At 38.0% G+C, this 21481-nt stretch overlaps 1 protein-coding gene across 10 annotated transcripts in view; it reads left to right on the top strand.

Annotated features, from left to right (window-relative positions):
* Window positions 1–21481, top strand: part of ryr2a (ryanodine receptor 2a (cardiac)) — a 245986-nt gene that overhangs the window by 71427 nt on the left and 153078 nt on the right. For 4 of the 10 annotated variants that reach the window (XM_083556362.1, XM_083556363.1, XM_083556364.1 and 1 more), the window contains exons 2-6: window positions 513–632; window positions 4325–4429; window positions 11734–11754; window positions 16379–16393; window positions 18816–18890. In XM_083556362.1, coding sequence (XP_083412488.1) covers window positions 513–632; window positions 4325–4429; window positions 11734–11754; window positions 16379–16393; window positions 18816–18890 — 336 coding nt within the window. The remainder of the gene's footprint in view (window positions 1–512; window positions 633–4324; window positions 4430–11733; window positions 11755–16378; window positions 16394–18815; window positions 18891–21481) is intronic. The other 6 variants (XM_083556361.1, XM_083556366.1, XM_083556365.1 and 3 more) reach the window with 2 other exon arrangements.

Genomic DNA, 21481 nt, shown 5'->3' with positions numbered 1-21481 from the left:
TGTTTTTTTTACATTTAATATATAATTTTCTAAAGATTGTTCTACTTATTTTTGCAAACTTTAACAAAAGCCTTAAACACACAAGATAGTTGTTTATTTATTCATTCAATTTATTTATTCATTAATGATGAATTGTCAGCAATTTCTCCTAGGTTGGCGACTGGTCTTGTGGCAGGTGTGGGTGGTCTATTCAATGGTGGCCATGTTTGTCAGTCATGATGCTTGCTGGGAATTGTGACCTTGTTGAGTCGTGACCTCAGAATCTATATAAGCGAGTCAATTTTAGACACAGAACAACTCGAATATAAGTATGATTTAGGTCTGGTGCAAACCTGGAGTTGTGAACAATATCTGATTAAATTGAGGAGGACGAAGGAAATCTTTTAGTTCAGCTTTAGCGCTGATGATAATGTTGATGCTGCCACTGTCAAATATCACTGTTTAACCTTTACATTTATATGGCTGGCGTTGATCATTGAGTGTGTGTGTGTTTTTTTTTCTTTTTTTTTTAGGACGATGAGGTGGTGTTACAGTGTTCCGCTACACTACATAAAGAGCAGCAGAAGCTCTGTCTGGCTGCCGAGGGCTTCGGGAATCGACTCTGCTTCCTGGAGTCCACCTCGAATTCAAAGGTATTTAATTCTCACTTCTCTTTCACCTTCTCCGGTATAGATCTTTCTTTTTGCTTGATTGTCTCACCATGTCTAACCTTTTCCATCCCACCAGAGCTTTCTTCAACAGACCAGTCTTCACTTAACTATATAAACATGTTATTAGATGCTACCTAACATATACAATATGTACATCTAATCAGTATGGTTTTAAGGCAAGCAAACAATGGGTCTGGACAGCACCCTGGAGCTTTTATTGTGCTAATAATGTTATTTGTCCATTATTTAGCTCAGGCAAGGATTTACTATATTAAACGAATACATTTAAAATTAAATTGAAGTGAATTGAAAGGGTTAGAAAGTCATTTCTAAGGCTTTGGGTCTCCAGAGCTGTTATCCACAAATAGAGAAAACTCAGAAGAGTGCTGAACCTCCCCAGGAGTGGCCAAGTACACCATGAGCACAACACTGACTCATCCACAAGCTCATAAACAACAAGAACTCAGAACATCTTTGCCCATACTTTTTTATGGCACTGTATGCAATAGAGTTTCCCTTAAATGGAAATGGAACTGGTTTAAACCTGATCCAGCATGCTGGTTAAGATTGGAGTTGAACTTGAGTGTCCAGCACAGAGCCTTGAGCTCTTTTCCACTCAATGCTATATTTGCTAACTATTTGCTATATATATATATATATATATATATATCGTTACCTATCAGGCATAACAATATGACCACCTGCCTAATATTGTGTTGGTCCCCCTTTAGCTGCTAAAACAGTTCTGACCCATTGAGCATCATCAGCATTATTTTCTTCAACAATTTGAGCTACAGGAGCTCATCAGTTTAATCGGACCACACGGACCAGCCTTTGCTCCACACGTGCATCAATGAGCCTCAGCCGTCCATCACCCTGTCACTGGTTTAACACTGTTCCTTCCTGAGCACTTTCGATAGATACTGACCACTGCAGAGCAGGAACATCCCACAAGAGCTGCAGTTTTGGAGATGCTCTGACCCAGACGTCTAGACATCACGATTTGTCAAAATCCTTACGCTCGCCCTTTTTTCCTGCTTTTAAAAGTGCAATCAGAATCAGTGTTATTCACTTTACCGCTCATAATGTAAAAATGTTGTAATGTTGTGCCTGATTTGTGTAATAAATACTGGTTGATAAATATTAGTTTACAATTATGGTGAGAGAATAATGAGGTTCATCACTGTATCAGGGGCACCAGGGTCCAATTCACACACACAAAAAAAAAAATAATAAATAAATAAAGATTGTAACTTAGGGAGTCTCGATTAATTAAAAGATGATGATTTCTGTGGCAGTGCATCATCACTGTAGGTTGCAGTTAGTAATAGCAAGGGTTAGTTATTGCAATCCAGAGCTTGGCCACTTTCACAAGCTCAGACAGATCCAATTTTGGTAATGGCACAGGCTGTCCATGAAAGAATTTGATTACATGACCAGTGTGCACACACACACACACACACTCTCTCTCTCTCTCTCTCTCTCTCTCTCTCTCTCTCTCTCTCTCTCTCTCTATGGTCTTGATCTTTGGTATAAATGACGTATATATGTGTCTCTGCATGTGTATGTATGATTGATGGACAGGTGTCCAGGGTTTTATTTCTGTCTCTGTCCATAGTAACCACATCCCTGCCTTGACAAAGCAGTAAAAGAAAGATAATGGATGAGCGATAAGGAATGAGAGAGGAATGATTAGGATTTCGTTTCTCTTGACTCCTCCATGCAATCGATCATGGCATATCCACAAATCAATGAAAGCAACTAGAAAAGGTCCCCTGGTGGTCTAGTGGTTAAGATGCAGCGCTCCCACCGCTGCGACCCGGGTTCGATTCCCGGTCAGGGAACCATCCCCAGCCACTCTTAGTGCCGGTCCCAAGCCCGGATAAATTGTGGAGGGTTGCGTTAGGAAGGGCATCCAGCGTAAAGCATGTGCCAAATCAAACGTGCGGAGGATCCGCTGTGGCGACCCCTAACGGGAGAAGCCGAAAAGAAACTAATGAAAGCAACTAGAAAGAGGTCTGGGACAGAAGAATAAATGAAATCTCCATCGTCTTCAAATAATGCAAGCGGGTTTGAAAGATCTTGAGGAGCGGATTTTGAAGCGGAATCAGTGTGCAGGTTTCAGGTTGAAAATGGACACACTTTAGAGAACGGAGCTCATCGCAGATCACAGTCAAACAAGGCATGATTTAGTTGAAATGGGATCATAATCGCACAGTTTATACCTCAGCAAGCAGGGAGGCGCATCTATTGATCAATCGATCTGGTGTTAAACAGCCATCATTAGACTTATTTTAAAGTCGATCAACTTCGACATGACCGAAGGTACTGCTAATGTATCAATAAAAAAAAAAATCCTCCATCCAACAGATTGAATTTATTAATTATTTAAAAATATACATTTAATGTAAAACATTTATTCATATACGTTTATCCCTTATAAGCGACCTATCGGTGACAAGAAAAACCCCCTGAGACGATATGAGAGAGCAACATTGAGAGGAACCAGATTCAAAATGGAACCCCATCCTCTGGGTGACACCAAACACTTACTCTTTATAGTTTCGTCATTTTTGAGATTCTTAACTGCCCACCAATGGAGACTTGAAATCAAAACTGTTTCTGGGAATTGTGGCAAATTGTGGGAAATCTATGAAGAAGAACTGCAGGAGCAAGTGGTGAGAATTCCACCAGGGTGCATCAGGGACATCCAGAGAAACACATTTATACATAACATTTGTCTGCTTATTTTAATTGTCTTGAAACAGAATACTGCTGTCTTGAACATCAAAATACCGGCCAGACGGATTTGCCGCTGCCACTGCGATGTGTATTCATTAGGAGCTCTACCTCTACTTGCGTACTAAGGCAGCAACATAAGAGGCAGCAGAGTGTCGGCACCTGATTACCTCGAAACGTGTCGTTTTTAACAGTTCAAAAAGTCAAACTAAGCGGAAGGAAGTGTTACAGTATAGTGCAGTTACAGACTTCTGTATAAATATGTGTACTGTTATTTTTTTTTTTTATTTGTGGCTCGATTTAAATGCATATCAAAATTAATGCAAGTGTGCTGCGCTCAATGTAAGTCACACTCTTTTTTAAAAATGATCCTGAAGCACAATGTACAATGGAGATGCGTTCCGAATGACCGCACCGTAAATTGAAAATATTGTAAGTCGAGACATGGTCTAGCCTACCCAAGAGTCAGCAAAACAAAGCAATTTACACGACTGTAATATATAAACTACACACTATATATGTAAGTGGCAGGGGCTACACGGACGAGTGCCAGTTCGTGTTTGGAGGGCGGCGCATACGCTGCTACGTTTGCCTGCCGCACGGTACTTCACATATTTTAACACTTTTTTCGTATCACTAACGCCATTGTAAGATCGAAAAATCGTAAGTCAAACCATTGTAGCTCTGAGACTAACTATGTGTGTGTGTGTATATATATATATATATATATATATATATATATATATATATATATATATATATATATATATATATTAACAATTTTAATACCATATTTGTCTCAATGAAATGAGACTGTCTCGTGCTAATACCCCTGTACCCCATGTCTCACATCATGGTTTACTTAATACTTAATTAATACTTAATACTTGATGCCGAACCAAACTGATTCATTGGAAGTATCTCTCTGTTTCTAGAATGTTCCTCCAGACCTGTCGATATGCACATTCGTGCTGGAGCAGTCACTATCCGTGCGCGCTCTGCAGGAGATGCTGGCCAACACGGAGGAGAAGGCCGAGGGGGTAAGTGACCGCTAACATGCCGACTGTTCCTGGTGCTGTGGGGTTTATTTATCTGCTCTCTTTTAGCTGTTCTTCTAGTCTGTATACATTCTTTGTAATGGTACATTTTTAGCATTTTAATGTGAACTAAATAACACATGAACGGGTTAATGTACTCTAGGAATTAAAGGTTTTTTGGTCACTTTGACTCATAAGCTCCACGTCATGTAGGAATTGTTTTGGGGGAATTTTCGATCCCGTTTGCAGTTTAAAGGCAGTTACAGTAGCGCAATATCAGGATTCAGTTTTTTCACACATTTTCAAATATTGCATAATTACATTTTTTTTTTTTTTTTCAGAAAATAGCATTCTGTCCTAAAAAGACGAAGTAAACGATGCTACAATATGAAGTGAATAAACAGCGGCGAGTGAAATCCATGAGTGTTTGTGTCATTACAGCAGCGTTCACATTAGGCCTTTCTTTCTCTGCTCCTCGGTCACCATGATCGCCAATCAGGGACACCAGGAAAATGACCTGATTTCGCATTTCCCAGAAATATATATCTTTTTTTAAATGCTGCCGACTGTTGTCATGAAAATTTCGCTACATTTGGCGCCAACGTGACGTGACGTGAATTCACTACTATTAACATGAGTTCTTCTTGTAGTGCAGGACAAACAAGCAGAGAGCACCTAAAGAACGAGAGACAGAAGAGGTTGGAAATACAGGATGAAAGAGCAAATGGTAAAAGAGGAAAAAAGAGAAGATACTGCAAAAAAAAAAAAAAAAAATCTGATTGAAATAAAGTAAGAAAGAATTAAAGGGGAATGAGTGAGAGCAGGGTTTAATGTGCGCGAGTAGGATTTCAAAGCAGAGCATCTGATTGGTCGGCTGTGAAGCTCACTGTCGCATCACATCACTGTAAAGCATCAAAGCTGGAAATTGGACTAATAAAAAGAAATGGAAAAAATGGAAAAATATATACATGAACAGATAGGGGGAGGTGTGTGGGTGTGTGTGTATATATAAATATTAGGGGTGTAACGGAACACGTATTCTTAACAAAGTTTTCCAGTACAGGACTTTCGGCTCGGTACACATAACATCCTTTTTATGTGCGGAACATACTGTAGTTAAAATCAAGAACTGAGGATTGTATTATGGCAGACAGCAAGTTTGTAGTCTCTGCCTCACAATTTAAGAGCCTTTTTTTAATAATATTTAACTTGAAAACATACATAACAATGCCAGTGGTAAAAAAAAAGAAACTAGAGTTAGCGCAGTGTCACTGTGGCTGCTCACTCTGTAGCAGAAATAAGATTTGTTTTGCACGTTTATGAAAACGCAAAAGAATCCATAGCACTAGCGTTAGCCGTCAACCAGGAAGTGGCTATTGGCTAACGCCAGCGCTATGGATTCTTTTGCGTTTTTCTGTCCAACTTGAGAAAATCCTGACAATTTCATATATCGAGGGAGTGAATGAATGAAGAATGGAGGGAACGAAGACATTTGTTAAAATAACTTAAACAGTTAAGTAGATCATATCTTTGGAAAATTACATATTTTTTTTTAATTTTTTTTGTATTTAAATGTTTTTACACACATTGTATTAACCAAACGGTCTATGACAAATATAGAATATTTAATTAAATGTTTCCATTTATTCAATTTTATTTAATTAATCTAATTTTCTTAATTTAATTGATATAACAATATTAATATAACAATATAATATAAAAAATATTATTTTAGATATCATTTAACCAAGAAGGCATTTTAATTAAATAATAAAAAAGTTCATTGTTCAAATGTTGATCACAAATGTTAAGAATAATAAACTAAAAAAATGATAAGCAATTTTATATTTTGCATTTCTTTCTTTCTTATCCATACCGAACCGTGAAGAAACAAAAACTGAGGCACGTACCAAACCATGCGTTTTGTGTACCGTTACACCCCTAATATATATATATATATATATATAGTTATAACATAGTTTATTCACAGTAATTTTAAGAAAAAAATAAGGTCGTTTTAAATTTGATGGCTGCAACACTTAAAAAAAAAGTTGGGACAAGGCAACAAAAGTGTTAAACAGTTTGGAGAAACATTTTGCTACTAATTAGTTTAATTGACAAATGGTCAAATCCACAGCTTCAGCTACTGGTCTCCTCAGTTCCCAGATGTATACAGGGAGAAGATGTGATGCTAAACAGTGGTAAACATGACCCTGTCCCAACTTTTTTTGAAAACCAACTTTTTTTTAAATTATCTTGTTTTTTTTTCCAGAAGGTAGAATAGAAAGTGGTGTGGATTTATAAGATTTGCAAATTATTGCATTCTGTTTTTTTTATTTACACTTTGCACAGTGTGCTAGTTAGTATATAGTATATATATATATATATATATATATATATATATATATATATATATATATATATATATATATAGAGAGAGAGAGAGAGAGAGAGAGAGAGAGAGAGAGAGAGAGAGAGAGAGAGAGAGAGAGAGAGAGGGAGATTAAAATGCAAAGTCTCTTTTCTTTTGTTGCTGGTCAGTGCTAATGAGGAAATAACAGAGAATGGAAAATAACAGAGAGAGAGAGAGCAGGAGGGAGAAAAAAAGTGGGAGGGAGAGAGAGAGAGAGAGAGAGAGAGAGAGAGAGAGAGAGGTGGAGAGAGAGAGACTGAACGTTTAAGTATTAACTAAGGCAAAATTTACAAACTCTTCTCTCTCTTCTCTTCTCTTCTCTTCTCTTCTCTTCTCTTCTCTTCTCTTCTCTTCTCTTCTCTTCTCTTCTCTTCTCTTCTCTTCTCTTCATTTCTCTTCTCTTCTCTTCTCTTTTCTTCTGTTGGCTATTGAAGTATTCACACAATAGAAAAATACAACTGAATGTTACGCTGCTAATGGAGAGGACATGACATTAATGCTAGTTAGTGTCACTGGTTTGCTGGCCAATGTTCGCATTGAGCTGTTCTTTCAAGCTGTATAGCAAAGCGGAAGTAACGTAAAGTCGGGCTTATAGTGATGTACTATAAAGAAATTTGTGTTCGCCTGAGCAGATGGAGTATTTTCCAATCGATTTGCGTATGACCTAAAAAAAACTCCGTAGGTTTAACAGTTAAAACCCAGGTTTCCACATGACACCGGCTTGTGGATTCCACTTGATTCAAAATGTTAACCATTTGTGTTTAATCACAGAACTTAGCGGGTGTGAAAACAATAATATAAATACTATAAATTTACCCTTGGATGAACATTTACAGCATTCAGAAGGCACGCTGATCCTGGACGACGAACGTGCGCTAGTTAAATAGGTCAGACTCTAAGAATACACTGGTTTTAAAAGTTGAGTTTAGGTTTTTCAGTGTAACTCTTTTTGCTTGAAGAGTAGGTGTTCAGCTGATCAGACAGCCAAGAAGTTCAGACAGTCATGTCACTGCCTGGGTAAGGAGAATCTAAATCTCAAAGTCTTAGCTGGGTCAGACTTTCTAGTGACCCAAAGGTAGGGCAGCGCTGGTCTTGTTTTGAATTGGTTAATCATCTGATTCAGGAAGCTACAGAAATCCAGTGGACAGAACAAGCTGCATTCTGGATCAGTGGCATGCTGCTTAAACCTCTGTAAATAGCCAGATAATGCTAACAATGTAAAGGACATTAAAAAAATGCCAAATATATACACCGACCAGGCACAAAATAATGACCTTATAGCATTATGAGTGGTGAAGGGAATAACACCGAATATAAGGATTTGAGTAAGTTTGACGAGGGCCAAATTGTGATGTCTAGACGACTGGGTCAGAGCATCTCCTAAACTGCATAAAACCTTATGGCACGATACAATTTAATACTGTACATTTATGGTCACTACCTTAGGCCACGTCTACACTTATCCCGATAAATTTAAAAAAGTTTTTTTTAGGTGGCGCTGGAGGTAGCAGAGCTGAAGATGTTGAGGTTTTCGTTGGGAGTGACGAGGATGGACAGGATTAGAAATAAGTTTATTAGAGGGACAGCGCATGTAGGACATTTTGGAGACAAGGTGAGGGAGGTGAGATTGAGATGGTTTGGACATGTGCAGAGGAGGGACATGGGGTATATCGTTAGGAGAATACTGAGGATGGAGCCGCCAGGAAAGAGGAAAAGAGGAAGGCCAAGGAGGAGATTTATGGATGTGGTGAAGGAGGACATGCAGGAAGTTGGTGTGAAAGAGGCAGCTGTAGAGGACAGGGGGTATGGAGATGGATGATCTGCTGTGGCAACCATTAATGGGAGCAGCCGAAAGAAAAAAAAAGGCTTCACGTCCACACTTAAATTTTCAATCGTTCCTTAAAAGTTGCTTATTCGCACTGAAACGTCTAAAATTATTCCCTGTACTGCACACGAGCAAAAGATTCATGGACCTGCGTTACTTTACGGCGCTACGTAACGTCGCAGCAATGACTACAAACCACACTTAGAGAAAGGTGCTATTTGCCCTCTTTTTTATACAAGCTCACAAATGCTGAGGATTGGCTATGGTTGCTGTGACAGACATGAGAGGGTATGCCATCCCTCCTGCTCTGAAAACATTGTCACTTTTTCCCCACCTGGATAACCGGACTCGTGATCTCAGCATAATGTGGCGAATTTGTTCCACAACATGGGAGATTAAACTGTAATTAGATTTGTCTGGATTTGTTGTCCAAGATGGAACACATATCACATGCACACAGTCAGCGTGTTTGGCACGTACTCACTGTAGAGTTTGGTGCTGGATTTGTCATCATTTGGATCACTTGTTTTCTCCTGGTCGTTCTGTGGCTCTTAAAGATTGATAGCTTTATGAATTTTGAATTTTGATACAGAAATATCTGATACAGTATTCATTGTAGCTTTAAATATGTTAAATAGTTTTTTTGTTTCATATATACAATTCTAAAGCAAAGGGTCTTACTTCTAACTTTCCTCTAAAGTCTCATAAAGTTCTAGTTTTTTAAAGGCGGGGCTTATGGATCTAACAAAAAGATAGCTCTAAGATAGCTGCAACACTCATTCTTGTTCAGTTTCTCCAATACGGTTCTGGGAATATCGGTCAGGACGTGTATGAAAGATATCCAAAGTTTAATAATAGATAGAATGGAGATATGGAGCTCTGTGACAACTATGAGACCATTGCGTTGCAATTGTCAGTACAAACGTAAGCGTTCATCATAAAAATATGAAGGTACCTCAACATTAGCTCAACATTTGCGATCATCGTAGATCCAACACCAGCTTCTCCATGCCAGAGCCTTTAAACACCAGTGTCCAAACTCCACATGCAGTGGGATCCAATTGGAACTGGTACGTCTCTAGATGGTTCGGGATGTTTGCGGGGTCGGCATCTACTTCTTTAAAGGTCCACTATCTTTATAAGGTTCGACGTGACTGGGGTTGGAGCAACCTCAGGATGCCTCGGAATGGCTAGTAACCTATTGTTAAGCCGGTTGGGTAATAACAGATTAAACACTCTTGGGATTGTCCATAGTTGTATTTTTTCACTTTGAAAACTTGTTAAACCAATGTTTTTCCATCACTTTTATATAAAAAAAAAAGTCCTACAAACATGCAGCCAATTGACTCCAGGTTATACTGTGCTTCAAAAAAATGTCTTTCCGGTTGTCCAATATGGCTGCCACCTTAACATTACAACTTTTCGTCTACACAGGAAAATTGTGCCCATGTGTATAGAATATAGAAAACGCTTTCCTAAACCACAACAGCATGCTGCTGATGTTTCAGGTACATTACAATCATATTTTTGTAGTACAAAACTGCGAGAACATCACACCAAATATCTTGGCTGATTGGTTACAGCTGGGGTGGACGCACAACAGAACCCTATTAATATATAATTATAGAGAAGAATTATGTGAAGAGTTTGTGGTGACACAGCTGTATGTACACAAGACAATAACTATTGCCTGCTTTTATTCTTTCTTCTTTTTTTTTTCTTTTTTTTTACTGTTCATGCTTCATTTTCACTGTTGCACATCAGAATCTGAAAGCAACTAATATGCTTGAATCTGTCGCGAATACTAACCATTTCTCATGCTTCCGAAGTTTTTGTTTTCTCTCTTATTTCAATGACCTACTGGGTTCTGTGTGGCTTTGATGAATATATATCATGACTTCATCAAAGCGGTTGGCAAAGTGATTTCTCATCTGTGTTTTTTTTTTATTATTTATGTTTTCTCTCTTTTCTGCTTTAAAAATAACTCTGTCATTTGTGTTGTTGGGAAAAGTGATGGCCGTGGCATCGGGGTGTCTGATTTCAGCAGGGTTGGGATCCACATAGGGTCCTGATCAGACTAAATAACTCTTTTTCTATATATAGATTTTAGCTAAAAAAGAAAAAAACATTAATAAATATATGGCAAAAAACTGTCATAAAATGTTTTTTTTTATATATTAATAAAAAAATACTATATTATATTAAAAACATATTATAATATTATAAAAATAGCATTCAGATATAGAAAGAATACAATTGTTAAAAATCATATAAAATATAATTTTATACATTTTAAATTATATTATTGCAGAAGTCTTAAGAGGCTATGCATTATAATATTTTTTGTCTTTCACAATTTAATTTTTTCGTGACCTTGACATAACAAACATTGTTTTCTCGTGATCAGTAATTAGAAGTTGACGGAAAACAACTTTTGTTATCTAAAAGATAACCAAAAAAACGAAAGAAAAAAATTGTTATGCGTGGCCTCTTAGGACTTCTGTTTATTATATATTACTATATATTGGAATGTGGTAGCTCACTCACAGTCATTGAACTTTGGTTCAGAAGGTCATTAGTTCAAATCCCAGCACCACTGTCACTGCTGGGCCCTTGAGCAAAGGCATTAAATCTCACCTGCTTATCTGTAAGTCGCTCTGGATAAGAGCATCAGCCAAATGCCATAAATGTAAATCAGTTTTCGTTTTATGGAGGATTATTTCCTAAATGTTAAGAAATTGCTAAATAAAATTGAAATAAGGTTTTCAACAGATGTTGGTGGCATTAATTGCCTTTGTCCCTGATCTTCAAACAGACGTGTCAACCTAATGTTACAAAAAACATAAAAGTTAAAATTTTTGTCTAAAATAAATAAATACAAATCTCAGTCTAGAGAAAGTCCAGAGCTTGGACGTGACCTCAGCCCTGCAACTCTGAACCCTATTGTATGCCGTCTCACTGACCCAGCCCATTCTCGGTTTTTCTCTAGAAGAATTGTATGGAGCAGTGTGGAATTCCGACCTCTTACGTTCTGCTTCTTCTTTGTTTTGCCTCTCCTCATTTCCACAGCAAGTAGATGTGGAAAAATGGGTATGTCTGCATTTTTATGCACGCAAAGCATCAGCCAGCTCTGACAACCCTGTTCGCCTGCCAGTTATCTTACAGGCAATATTCTGCATCAAAGATGAACTACAGCTACCCACACACACACACACACACACACACACACACACACACACACACACACACACACACACACACACACACACACACAATCCACAAAGCAGCAACATCCTCACCTGGGCGCACATTAATTATTCAAGATATATTCAAGAAATTAAAAAAATATATTGTTCATTATGCTGACCAAAAAAACTTTCATTGGCTGTGAAATAAATGACAAATCTTTCTCTATTGCCAGAATAGACGTTTTTTTCCTGGGAAAATTGATCCAGAATATTGTCTGAAGATTATATAAACTCCTCCCATTTTTTTGTTTTTAGGTCACAACCCATTTCACATTTCATATCATACAGGACCATTCGTACATGATCTGGACTGAATGTAAATGAGCTAAAAGGCCATTCATTAATAGTCTTTCTGTGAACGTGACTTCTGTCAGCAGGATGTGTTCCTGAATCACCGTCCGTTTTATTACAACCACTTATCGGTGTGTGCCTCCTTCTCCTATAACTGAGCTCCAATCTCGATATATCTCCCATTAAAACCTGCTTCAGTGTTAATTTTTGAGGAACTTTTATCTTGTTTACTGATCAGAGTCTATAATTCATGTCTTTAATTAAGACATTTTAAAGCGTATAGTAGCCGCTCGTTGAGGAGTGCATGGGGGATTTCTCCTTGAACAAATTCACTCATGCTGGGTTGTTTCTTTCTGTAAAGAAAACAACAGCGTTTGAGTGTTAAAGGTGAAACCATTTTTGTAAATCAACATTTGTATTGTTTTTAATGATAATTGCAGATGGCAAGTTGTCAACCATGCTTTAAAAAATGATATAAAAAATGATAAAATATTTGTTAAAAAAACCCCATTTTGTTTAGCTGTGGAGATATAAGCATCTACAATATATAATTCATTTAATTTTGTATAATAATTAAATTATATATGCATAAATTAAATATATGAACGTTGAAAACGAGCATTTGAACGTAGTGAAGCCGCAGTGAATCACGTTTGAAAACAGATTAGTTACTGTACTATAGAAAAGTTACTGTTGTAGTGGACAGAGGCTATAAAAGGAGAATGGAATGGAGAAAATCAGCGAGCTAACAGCCTCCATTAAAAAAACAAGAAAATAAATGCATGAAAACCACTACAGTGACAAAAAATGTTCTCGTTTACTGCTGCTGTTATTTGCTGCTTTTAGATTTAGTGTTTGTTCGCACCTTTTTAATTGAATCCATCACTATGTCGCGAGGGAACTGATAGCGCAACCCGATCCAACAGATCCAGTGCGACTTTCCTGAAGTTACAAACAAACAGTTTACACAATAGCACTTCATTAAACTACACCATTTTCACATGATGAGGATTAAACAGATTCTGCTCACCATGCTGATGTTTCAGCTTCATCTGTGTCTTTGTACACACACTTTGTCTTGTAACTTAAGCAACCCAACTATTCGATAACGGCATTCGTTGACAACAAATTATATGATCGATTATTATCAATTTTATCGATTAGTTGTTGCAGCGTTAAAATCAATGGTCAGAAAAATTTCCAGAAATGAACCAAATGCACTCCTGAAACTCTGTTTGTTTTACTTTTGCTGCAGTGAACTGTTTTTGGGGGGAAAAACTAGAAAAAGAGAAAGGCTTCTTAGGCACAAAGGTCAAATCATGATATCGATTCAAATCTTTGATATAAAATTCACATTTTTTTAACAACTCATCAAAGCTAAATGGAACATCACAGACTCTTGTTTTTTCAGTAAAGAAAACTGTTTTAAGCCATCCCATAATAAGTTGCTTTTATTCATTTATTAAATTCTTTCTAATGTCCTGAGCAAAGATTTGTTGTTAAGATCGTTCAATTTTACCGTTTTGAGTTTCGCCTACATTTTTTTTTTCCGCCTAGAATTCACATGTAGCTAGATAGAAGAGCGTCTAGCTAATATTTTGCTAAAGACGTTTTTGTGATATTTTACGTTGTGGTGATTAAACTTTTGTTCCTTGACCTCTACATGGCTTGAGTGGTAGCACCAGGTTAGTTTAATATATATATATATATATATATATATATATATATATATATATATATATGTAGTTTGATTGTTGGCTAAAAAATCTAAATAAATTAACAAATCAGAGTAAATCTTGATAATCTGGACCAGTTTTCCCTTAAAGAAACCTACAGGTAGCTCACTAAAGGGAGGCGCATGAGGCACACGATGACAAGCGACGCGTCACAAAGAACAGGAATCTCTTTTCCTGAAAGAACTCGACATTACTGAGGCCTGAACGAGAAAGAGCATGAAGCGTTCACATTTCTAATTTTGCATTCAGCGTGATTTTCACAGGGCTTTAAGGGTGACTATATAAAGCAGCTCGGAGCAATGGGAAAACGCATTAGTGCCATTTCTCCATCCTGTTCAAAATGACCATTTTATCCAATGCTTTTATGCTGCATTGCATCTGCTGCTGAGTGCTCAGTAAATTGCATCGGCTTCTGTCCTTTTCGCATCTGTACCAGTTTATCACTGCATCACCTTTTTAATATGAGCATTGTAGGTGGCTGCATGTCTGCTTTTCTGCTCTTTTTGAGGGTCACAGACCCATGAAGGAACGTCTTTAAGGTCATATAAACATCTCTGACTTGTTGCTAGCATTCCTCCTTTTATTATTATTATTTATTAAGATAGTTTTGGTTCTAGATGGTAGCAGTTCTTTTTAGTAGTGTTTAGATTACATATTACACTGCTTTTTTGCAATAGGGTTTATAACAGGGAAAATGGTCAGAATGTACCAAACTGTCAGACCAACAGCCATTGTGGCTTCCCACTATGGCCACCAGAGACTCCAACGAAGGCTTTGTCTACAGTAATCTGGAATAATTCGAAAACCGCATTTTCATCTAAAAACACTCCCCGTCCACATTAATCCTGAGCCCATGTCCACAGTAATATGTTTTCTTTTGGAAACGCATATTTTTCTCCCCACTTTGGCCTTTTGTCCACACCAAGCAACGTACACACAAAAGAGAGAAATATCCTTTTTTTTTTTTTTTTTTATAAAATGCATTAGTGTGGACAGGACCTTACAAAACACACACACACACTGGCCATCTTAATTCCCAAGCTACTGTTTGAGCACAGTTGTGCTTAATTACACACACACACACACACACACACACACACACACACACACACACACACACACACACACACACAAAAGAGACATTCACAAACTCTCTGTGAAGTAATGCTCAGTTCGACCCACTCTATTGGCTTACCAAGTCTTATAGCTGATGATCTTGTTGCTGAATTGTTTTTTTGTTCTTGGAATCAGTTTCCTCATCAGCATCTGCATCTGCCTGATTTTGACTTTGTTTTTACCTGCCGTTATGGATTTCATTGTTTGGGTTAAGAGTCTTGAGCATCTTGAGTTTCATGACTGAATATCACTTGTCACAGTCTGTGTTCTTTCCCAGAGTTTGTGAATGAAGGTCTCTTTTTTTTGTGTGTGTGTAAAAAATGTACACATGTTTGCTCAATGAATAGCTTGGAGATGCAGAGTGGGAGCGGATGTGTGTTTTTGGAAGTGAAGTTTGCGGCAGCCATATTGAGAGGCCTAAGTGGTTGCTGGGATCTGGAGTCCCACAAAACCTTATTGGTGTCCTTCAACAAAAAGAATCCAACAAGCATATTTAGGCAGAAACACATGTATAGCTGGGTATGTTGTTGAATCTGTGTATGGAAAAGTAAATGAATTTTGATTGGACAGCCTTCAAATAATCATGTCAATAAGGGCGTTTTTTGGCATTTATATATTTTTTTAGATTTGAAAATATTAGACATCTAATAGTATAGTGCAACTCAATCAGACATGCTTGTAAAGAGGAATTTTACATAAAATAGGGACTTGGAAAGAATTTTTTCTGAAAGATTGGTACTCTGCTAGAAACTCCATGTATAGACTTCAAGACATGACCAGCTGTCCTACTTAGTTTGTGGTCATCAGACAAGCCTTCTTTCATTTTTAACATCTACAGTATCTCCTGCTACCATTCTGCTTTTGCACTTTTGGTTTTATGTGCAAGTTGTCATTCTTCCTTATTTAAATTTTTTTATTATTATTTTTGTTAAACAAGACAATCACTTATCCGTCTCTACAAAAGTAGAGATATAACAGCGATCCACGGTTGAGTAATAGCATTTCAGTGCACAGGTTAGGAGAAGTGATAATCAATATTCAATAGAAGGCGAACAGTAAAAGGCTGAAGTATTGATTGAAGAGAGATACGGAAGCGATAGATAGAATGAACATCATTTTTATCTTGAATTGCCAGTGATCTGGATTTCTCTGGTTAAATAATTTCTCTAAAGGCCAAATCATCGTCAAAGAGCTTTAAAGAGAAAAAAATAAAGTGTGAACTGGTGTTGGGTTTTAGTCATATTTCCTCTTTAGATTTGGTGATCATTTTGATGCATTTTTCATTATTAACAATATTTATACCTTTTTTCTCATGCCATGCAGAAATTCATGATGAAGGTAAGATTGTGTCTGTGTGTGTGTGTGTGTGTGTGTGTGTGTGTTTGTTTGTGTGTCTTATCATCTCTATTTCTGTTAATGATCACCGTCATTAGAATCCTATGTTCAATATCATATTTTATGTCACTTATATTATTTTTCTGTAAGTTTCTGTGACCACATAGCACCGAATATGTGAAACGTAATAATGGTTAAGAGATTTGGTTAATGTTCACATCATACATCTAAATAGGGGGGAAATGACTATGGTGTAGTTTTTGTATCGACACAGGCTGGTTTGAATAATTCCATATATTGTCGCATCGGGCGGCAGTTCTGTGGATGGAAATAATCAGAAAGAGATCAGAGAAATATGTCCAGGCTGCTTTGATCTGACAGGAAGGTTACAGTAACTCGAATAGCTACTCTTTACAACCGCGATGAGTGGAAACGCATGCCAGAATACACCAACTTTCAGTAGGCTTCTTTGGATTTCATTTAAGTAAGACAGAATTCTGAGCCTTATGTAGTGAGACTGAATGTCATTACTAAAGCAAAAGACCCAATGAACACAATTTGACATGTCCTCTTTCACTGCAGCCGCAACTGCATCGTCCGCATATATCATCTCTAGCAAAAGCAACAATATTAACCTCATAAAATGATTCCTGTGGATTTTCGTAGTACTTTTGAGTTCTCCAACCGGGATTACGGTTTTCCTGGGGTTCAGAAATGAAGGCAAATTGTGTGTTTTTGTGCCGAAAAGGAAACGCAAAAGTATAACTGGTTCATGAAAAAGCTAACCAAATGTTTTGAAATGTTGTGACTGACCTTTCATCACAATGTCCCACTTTTCTTGAAATGTTCTTGTAAGTGTATCAGTCAAGCTCTAATTAAATTTTTCTTCTCCATCAGCAACTGTGGGGGTTATAAAACAGCCATAAAATCCACACGGATATATTTGAGCTTGCGCAGTTTGCTACAGATGCGGTTTGTGAGCTCTGACTAGTGCGCTTTGACCATTCAATCAGAACTTAAAATTTTTTTATTTTAAAAAGGCTGACGTTTTTGCTAGATGGCCCCAGTGTCGCCAGTGTGAGTTAAAGCAACAGCTTTGCCTTCATTTATTTGAAGCTCTTCTGTTGATTCTGAAGGCCTTAAGGCAGATTTCTTTGACCCTGGCAACATGTAAAGGCTAAAATATGATTGGACAAAAAGTGCAACATTGACATACTCTGCTGGAAGCAGCACAACCGAGAGAAATGCTATAGAAATATACAAATGCGTAAAAAAAATATCAGAATAACCGCCCGATTCGAACCACTCAGTGTTTGCCTGACAGAATGTATTGAAATCCTGTTTTGCGGCATTTATCAAACGCATCCACTTTACTAAAGAAGGTAATCGGAAATTGTTTTAGTTGAAGTATCACTGTATGCAACTGTGACAGTAGGTTACCATGGTTACAGTTAATTTTTTGTTTATCAGGTTGTCTAGTAATGTAGAACAGTGATTATACTGACCAGCCAATCAGAGTTGAGTATTTAGACAGACCATAAAAAAAAAAAAAAAAAAAAAAGCATTTGACCAATGCATTGTGAATAGATATGTAATTATGTTTGTGTGTATGTGTGTGTTTGTGTGTGTGTGTGTGTTTGTGGTGGGGGAAATGCTAATAGACCACTTTATTAGACACATCATCTATTCTGGTGCTTCTGGTGCTTCACATATACAGTCTGAGACTAAACTGTGTATGTGTGTGAGAGAGACTCGTTCACTATTCCAGACAAAGTGTTATCATGGTTGGTGTCAATGGTCCATGTCAGTGCACCACTCTGGAACCAGCGGGCACGTGGTGGTCAATAACTAATGACAACCAGATCAATCACATTTTATCTTGCTTTTTGTTTAAACTGACCCGCAGCTTGTTTTAACGCCAGGAACTACATTCAGGGAATTCAATTGCGTTTAGAGCCGTAGTCGTTATCACTCACAAGACAGCTCTCTCGCGTATAATCAGTATTTAATATTGTCCCGATCAGCGCTCACTTGCCCCTTATTGTTTCAGAAGGGCTTGTGAACGCACAGCGATGGTAGCTGCAAGGTCGTAGTTTGGCTAAATAGCTAAATGGGAAACATCAGTAAATTGGTTTGAAGGAACGCTCCAACTTAAGCCATTATCTTCCGTCTCTAAAGTGCTCGTTCGCAGTAATCACTCATCACGCCGCAGGTGCTTCGGATAAACATCAGGTTGGAAAGCAGCGGAGGATCGTTTTTATTTTCTTGCTGTTCCGGATGTCACCTGCAGCTGTTTCCTCCACTCAGAAAATACAATCTGCCCATGTACTGTAAACATTGCTTAGAAAAACTGGCAGCTGAAATTGTGTGTACGCTTTTTTTTGTAACCGTATGTGTGTGTATGTGTGTGTGTGTGTTTTTGTAGACAGCGCAGGGTGGAGGTCATCGCACTCTTCTCTACGGCCATGCTGTCTTACTCAGGCACTCCTACAGTGGAATGGTGAGTCAATTGTGTGTGTGTGTGTGTGTGTGTGTGTGTGTGTGTGTGTGTGTGTGTGTGTGTGTGTGTGTGTGTGTGTGCAGTCATTTTGCAGTAAATTACATGAATGCAGCATTTCTTTAAAGCAATCTTCAGTGAACACGTTTGTAGTTATTCGGATTTAGAATCTGCTCTCAAAATACTGGTAATTGATATAAATCTGGAAAATTTAATGATGTCTTTGGGAAAAGCGATTTTTGTTAACACCACACGTACAGTGAGGAAAATAAGTATTTGAACACTCTGCTATTTTGCAAGTTCTCCCACTTAGAAATCATGGAGGGGTCTGAAATTGTCATCGTAGGTGCATGTCCACTGTGAGAGACATAATCTAAAAAAAAAATCCAGAAATCACAATATATGATTTTTAAACTATTTATTTGTATGATACAGCTGCAAATAAGTATTTGAACACCTGTCTATCAGCTAGAATTCTGTCCCTTAAAGACCTGTTAGTCTGCCTTTAAAATGTCCACCTCCACTACATTTATTATCCTAAATTAGATGCACCTGTTTGAGGTCGTTAGCTGCATAAAGTACATGTCCACCCCATACAATCAGTAAGAATCCAACTACTAACATGGCCAAGACCAAAGAGCTGTCCAAAGACACTAGAGACAAAATTGTACACCTCCACAAGGCTGGAAAGGGCTACGGGGAAATTGCCAAGCAGCTTGGTGAAAAAAGGTCCACTGTTGGAGCAAGCATTAGAAAATGGAAGAAGCTAAACATGACTGTCAATCTCCCTTGGACTGGGGCTCCATGCAAGATCTCACCTCGTGGGGTTTCAAAGATCCTAAGGAAGGTGAGAAATCAGCCCAGAACTACACGGGAGGAGCTGGTCAATGACCTGAAAAGAGCTGGGACCACCGTTTCCAAGGTTACTGTTGGTAATACACTAAGACGTCATGGTTTGAAATCATGCATGGCACGGAAGGTTCCCCTGCTTAAACCAGCACATGTCCAGGCATGTCTTAAGTTTGCCAATGACCATTTGGATGATCCAGAGGTGTCATGGGAGAAAGTCATGTGGTCAGATGAGACCAAAATAGAACTTTTGGGTCATAATTCCACTAAACGTGTTTGGAGGAAGAAGAATGATGAGTACCATCCCAAGAACACCATCCCTACTGTGAAGCATGGGGGTGGTAGCATCATGCTTTGGGGGTGTTTTTCTGCACATGGGACAGGGCGACTGCACTGTATTAAGGAGAGGAAGACCAGGGCCATGTATTGCGAGATTTTGGGGAACAACCTCCTTCCCTCAGTTAGAGCATTGAAGATGGGTCGAGGCTGGGTCTTCCAACATGACAGTGACCCGAAGCACACAGCCAGGATAACCAAGGAGTGGCTCTGTAAGAAGCATATCAAGGTTCTGGCGTGGCCTAGCCAGTCTCCAGACCTAAACCCAATAGAGAATCTTTGGAGGGAGCTCAAACTCCGTGTTTCTCAGCGACAGGCCAGAAACCTGACTGATCTAGAGAAGATCTGTGTGGAGGAGTGGGCCAAAATCCCTCCTACAGTGTGTGCAAACCTGGTGAAAAACTACAGGAAACATTTGACCTCTGTTATTACAAACAAAGGCTACTGTACCAAATATTTACCTTGACTTTCTCAGGTGTTCAAATACTTATTTGCAGCTGTATCATACAAATTAATCGTTAAACAATCTTACATTGTGATTTCTGGATTTTTTTTTATAGATTATGTCCCTCACAGTGGACATGCACCTACGATGACAATTTTAGACCCCTCCATGATTTCTAAGTGGGAGAACTTGCAAAATAGCAGGGTGTTCAAATACTTATTTTCCTCACTGTATATACCTCATTTTAACATACACCGGCCTGTAGCTGTGCATGATAATTAGTAGACACAGTATGTATGCTTAAGCTGTGCTTGGAGATCAATAGGTTACATACTGTCATATTGAAATGACAATGAGACTGTTTGAACAGTCTAAAATAAATGTGAAAAAAAAGACCTGTTTTTGGTATTAGTAGTACACCAAATACATCTAATGATATAACACAACTAGACCTGCTTTCAGCGAGGAATTTTACTTCAAAAATATTTGATGCCCATTTCCTCACTCTGATAGTGTACAGTTTGTGAAGAATAAGAACAGAGGAGCACCAATAATTTTCTCAGCATTCTTGTACACCACGTTCCATTTTAGTGTTTAGTGTCTAATTGTCTAAGTGTTTTGAATAATGTAAATATGCTTCACACACTCACTCACGGCACACTCTGTAAAGGTTTTTGAGTATCTCATACAGACTTTGTGTTGTTATTTTTGACACTGCGTGACACACTGGTATCTGTTTAATCTAAAAGGAGTAATGGCAGCCATAGTGATGCTGATTCACTTTGCTCCTCAGAACAAGCTTCACATTGGATCATTAAATTTGTCATATAAAAATGAGAGTGGATGATCTGAGTTCTTCTTTTATACAGGCATATTAAAGTGTTTAGGAACATGTGAGGCTGGCACAGGACATGTATGAGGACAGTGTGACAGCAGTGTGCATTAGAACCAACAGACTGGTTCA

This window comes from Silurus aristotelis, assembly GCF_946808225.1.
Source record: "Silurus aristotelis genome assembly, chromosome: 12".
Lineage (NCBI taxonomy): Eukaryota > Metazoa > Chordata > Actinopteri > Siluriformes > Siluridae > Silurus > Silurus aristotelis.
The sequence above is the reverse complement of the archived record's forward strand: the minus strand, read 5'-3'. Positions and strand labels throughout refer to the sequence as shown.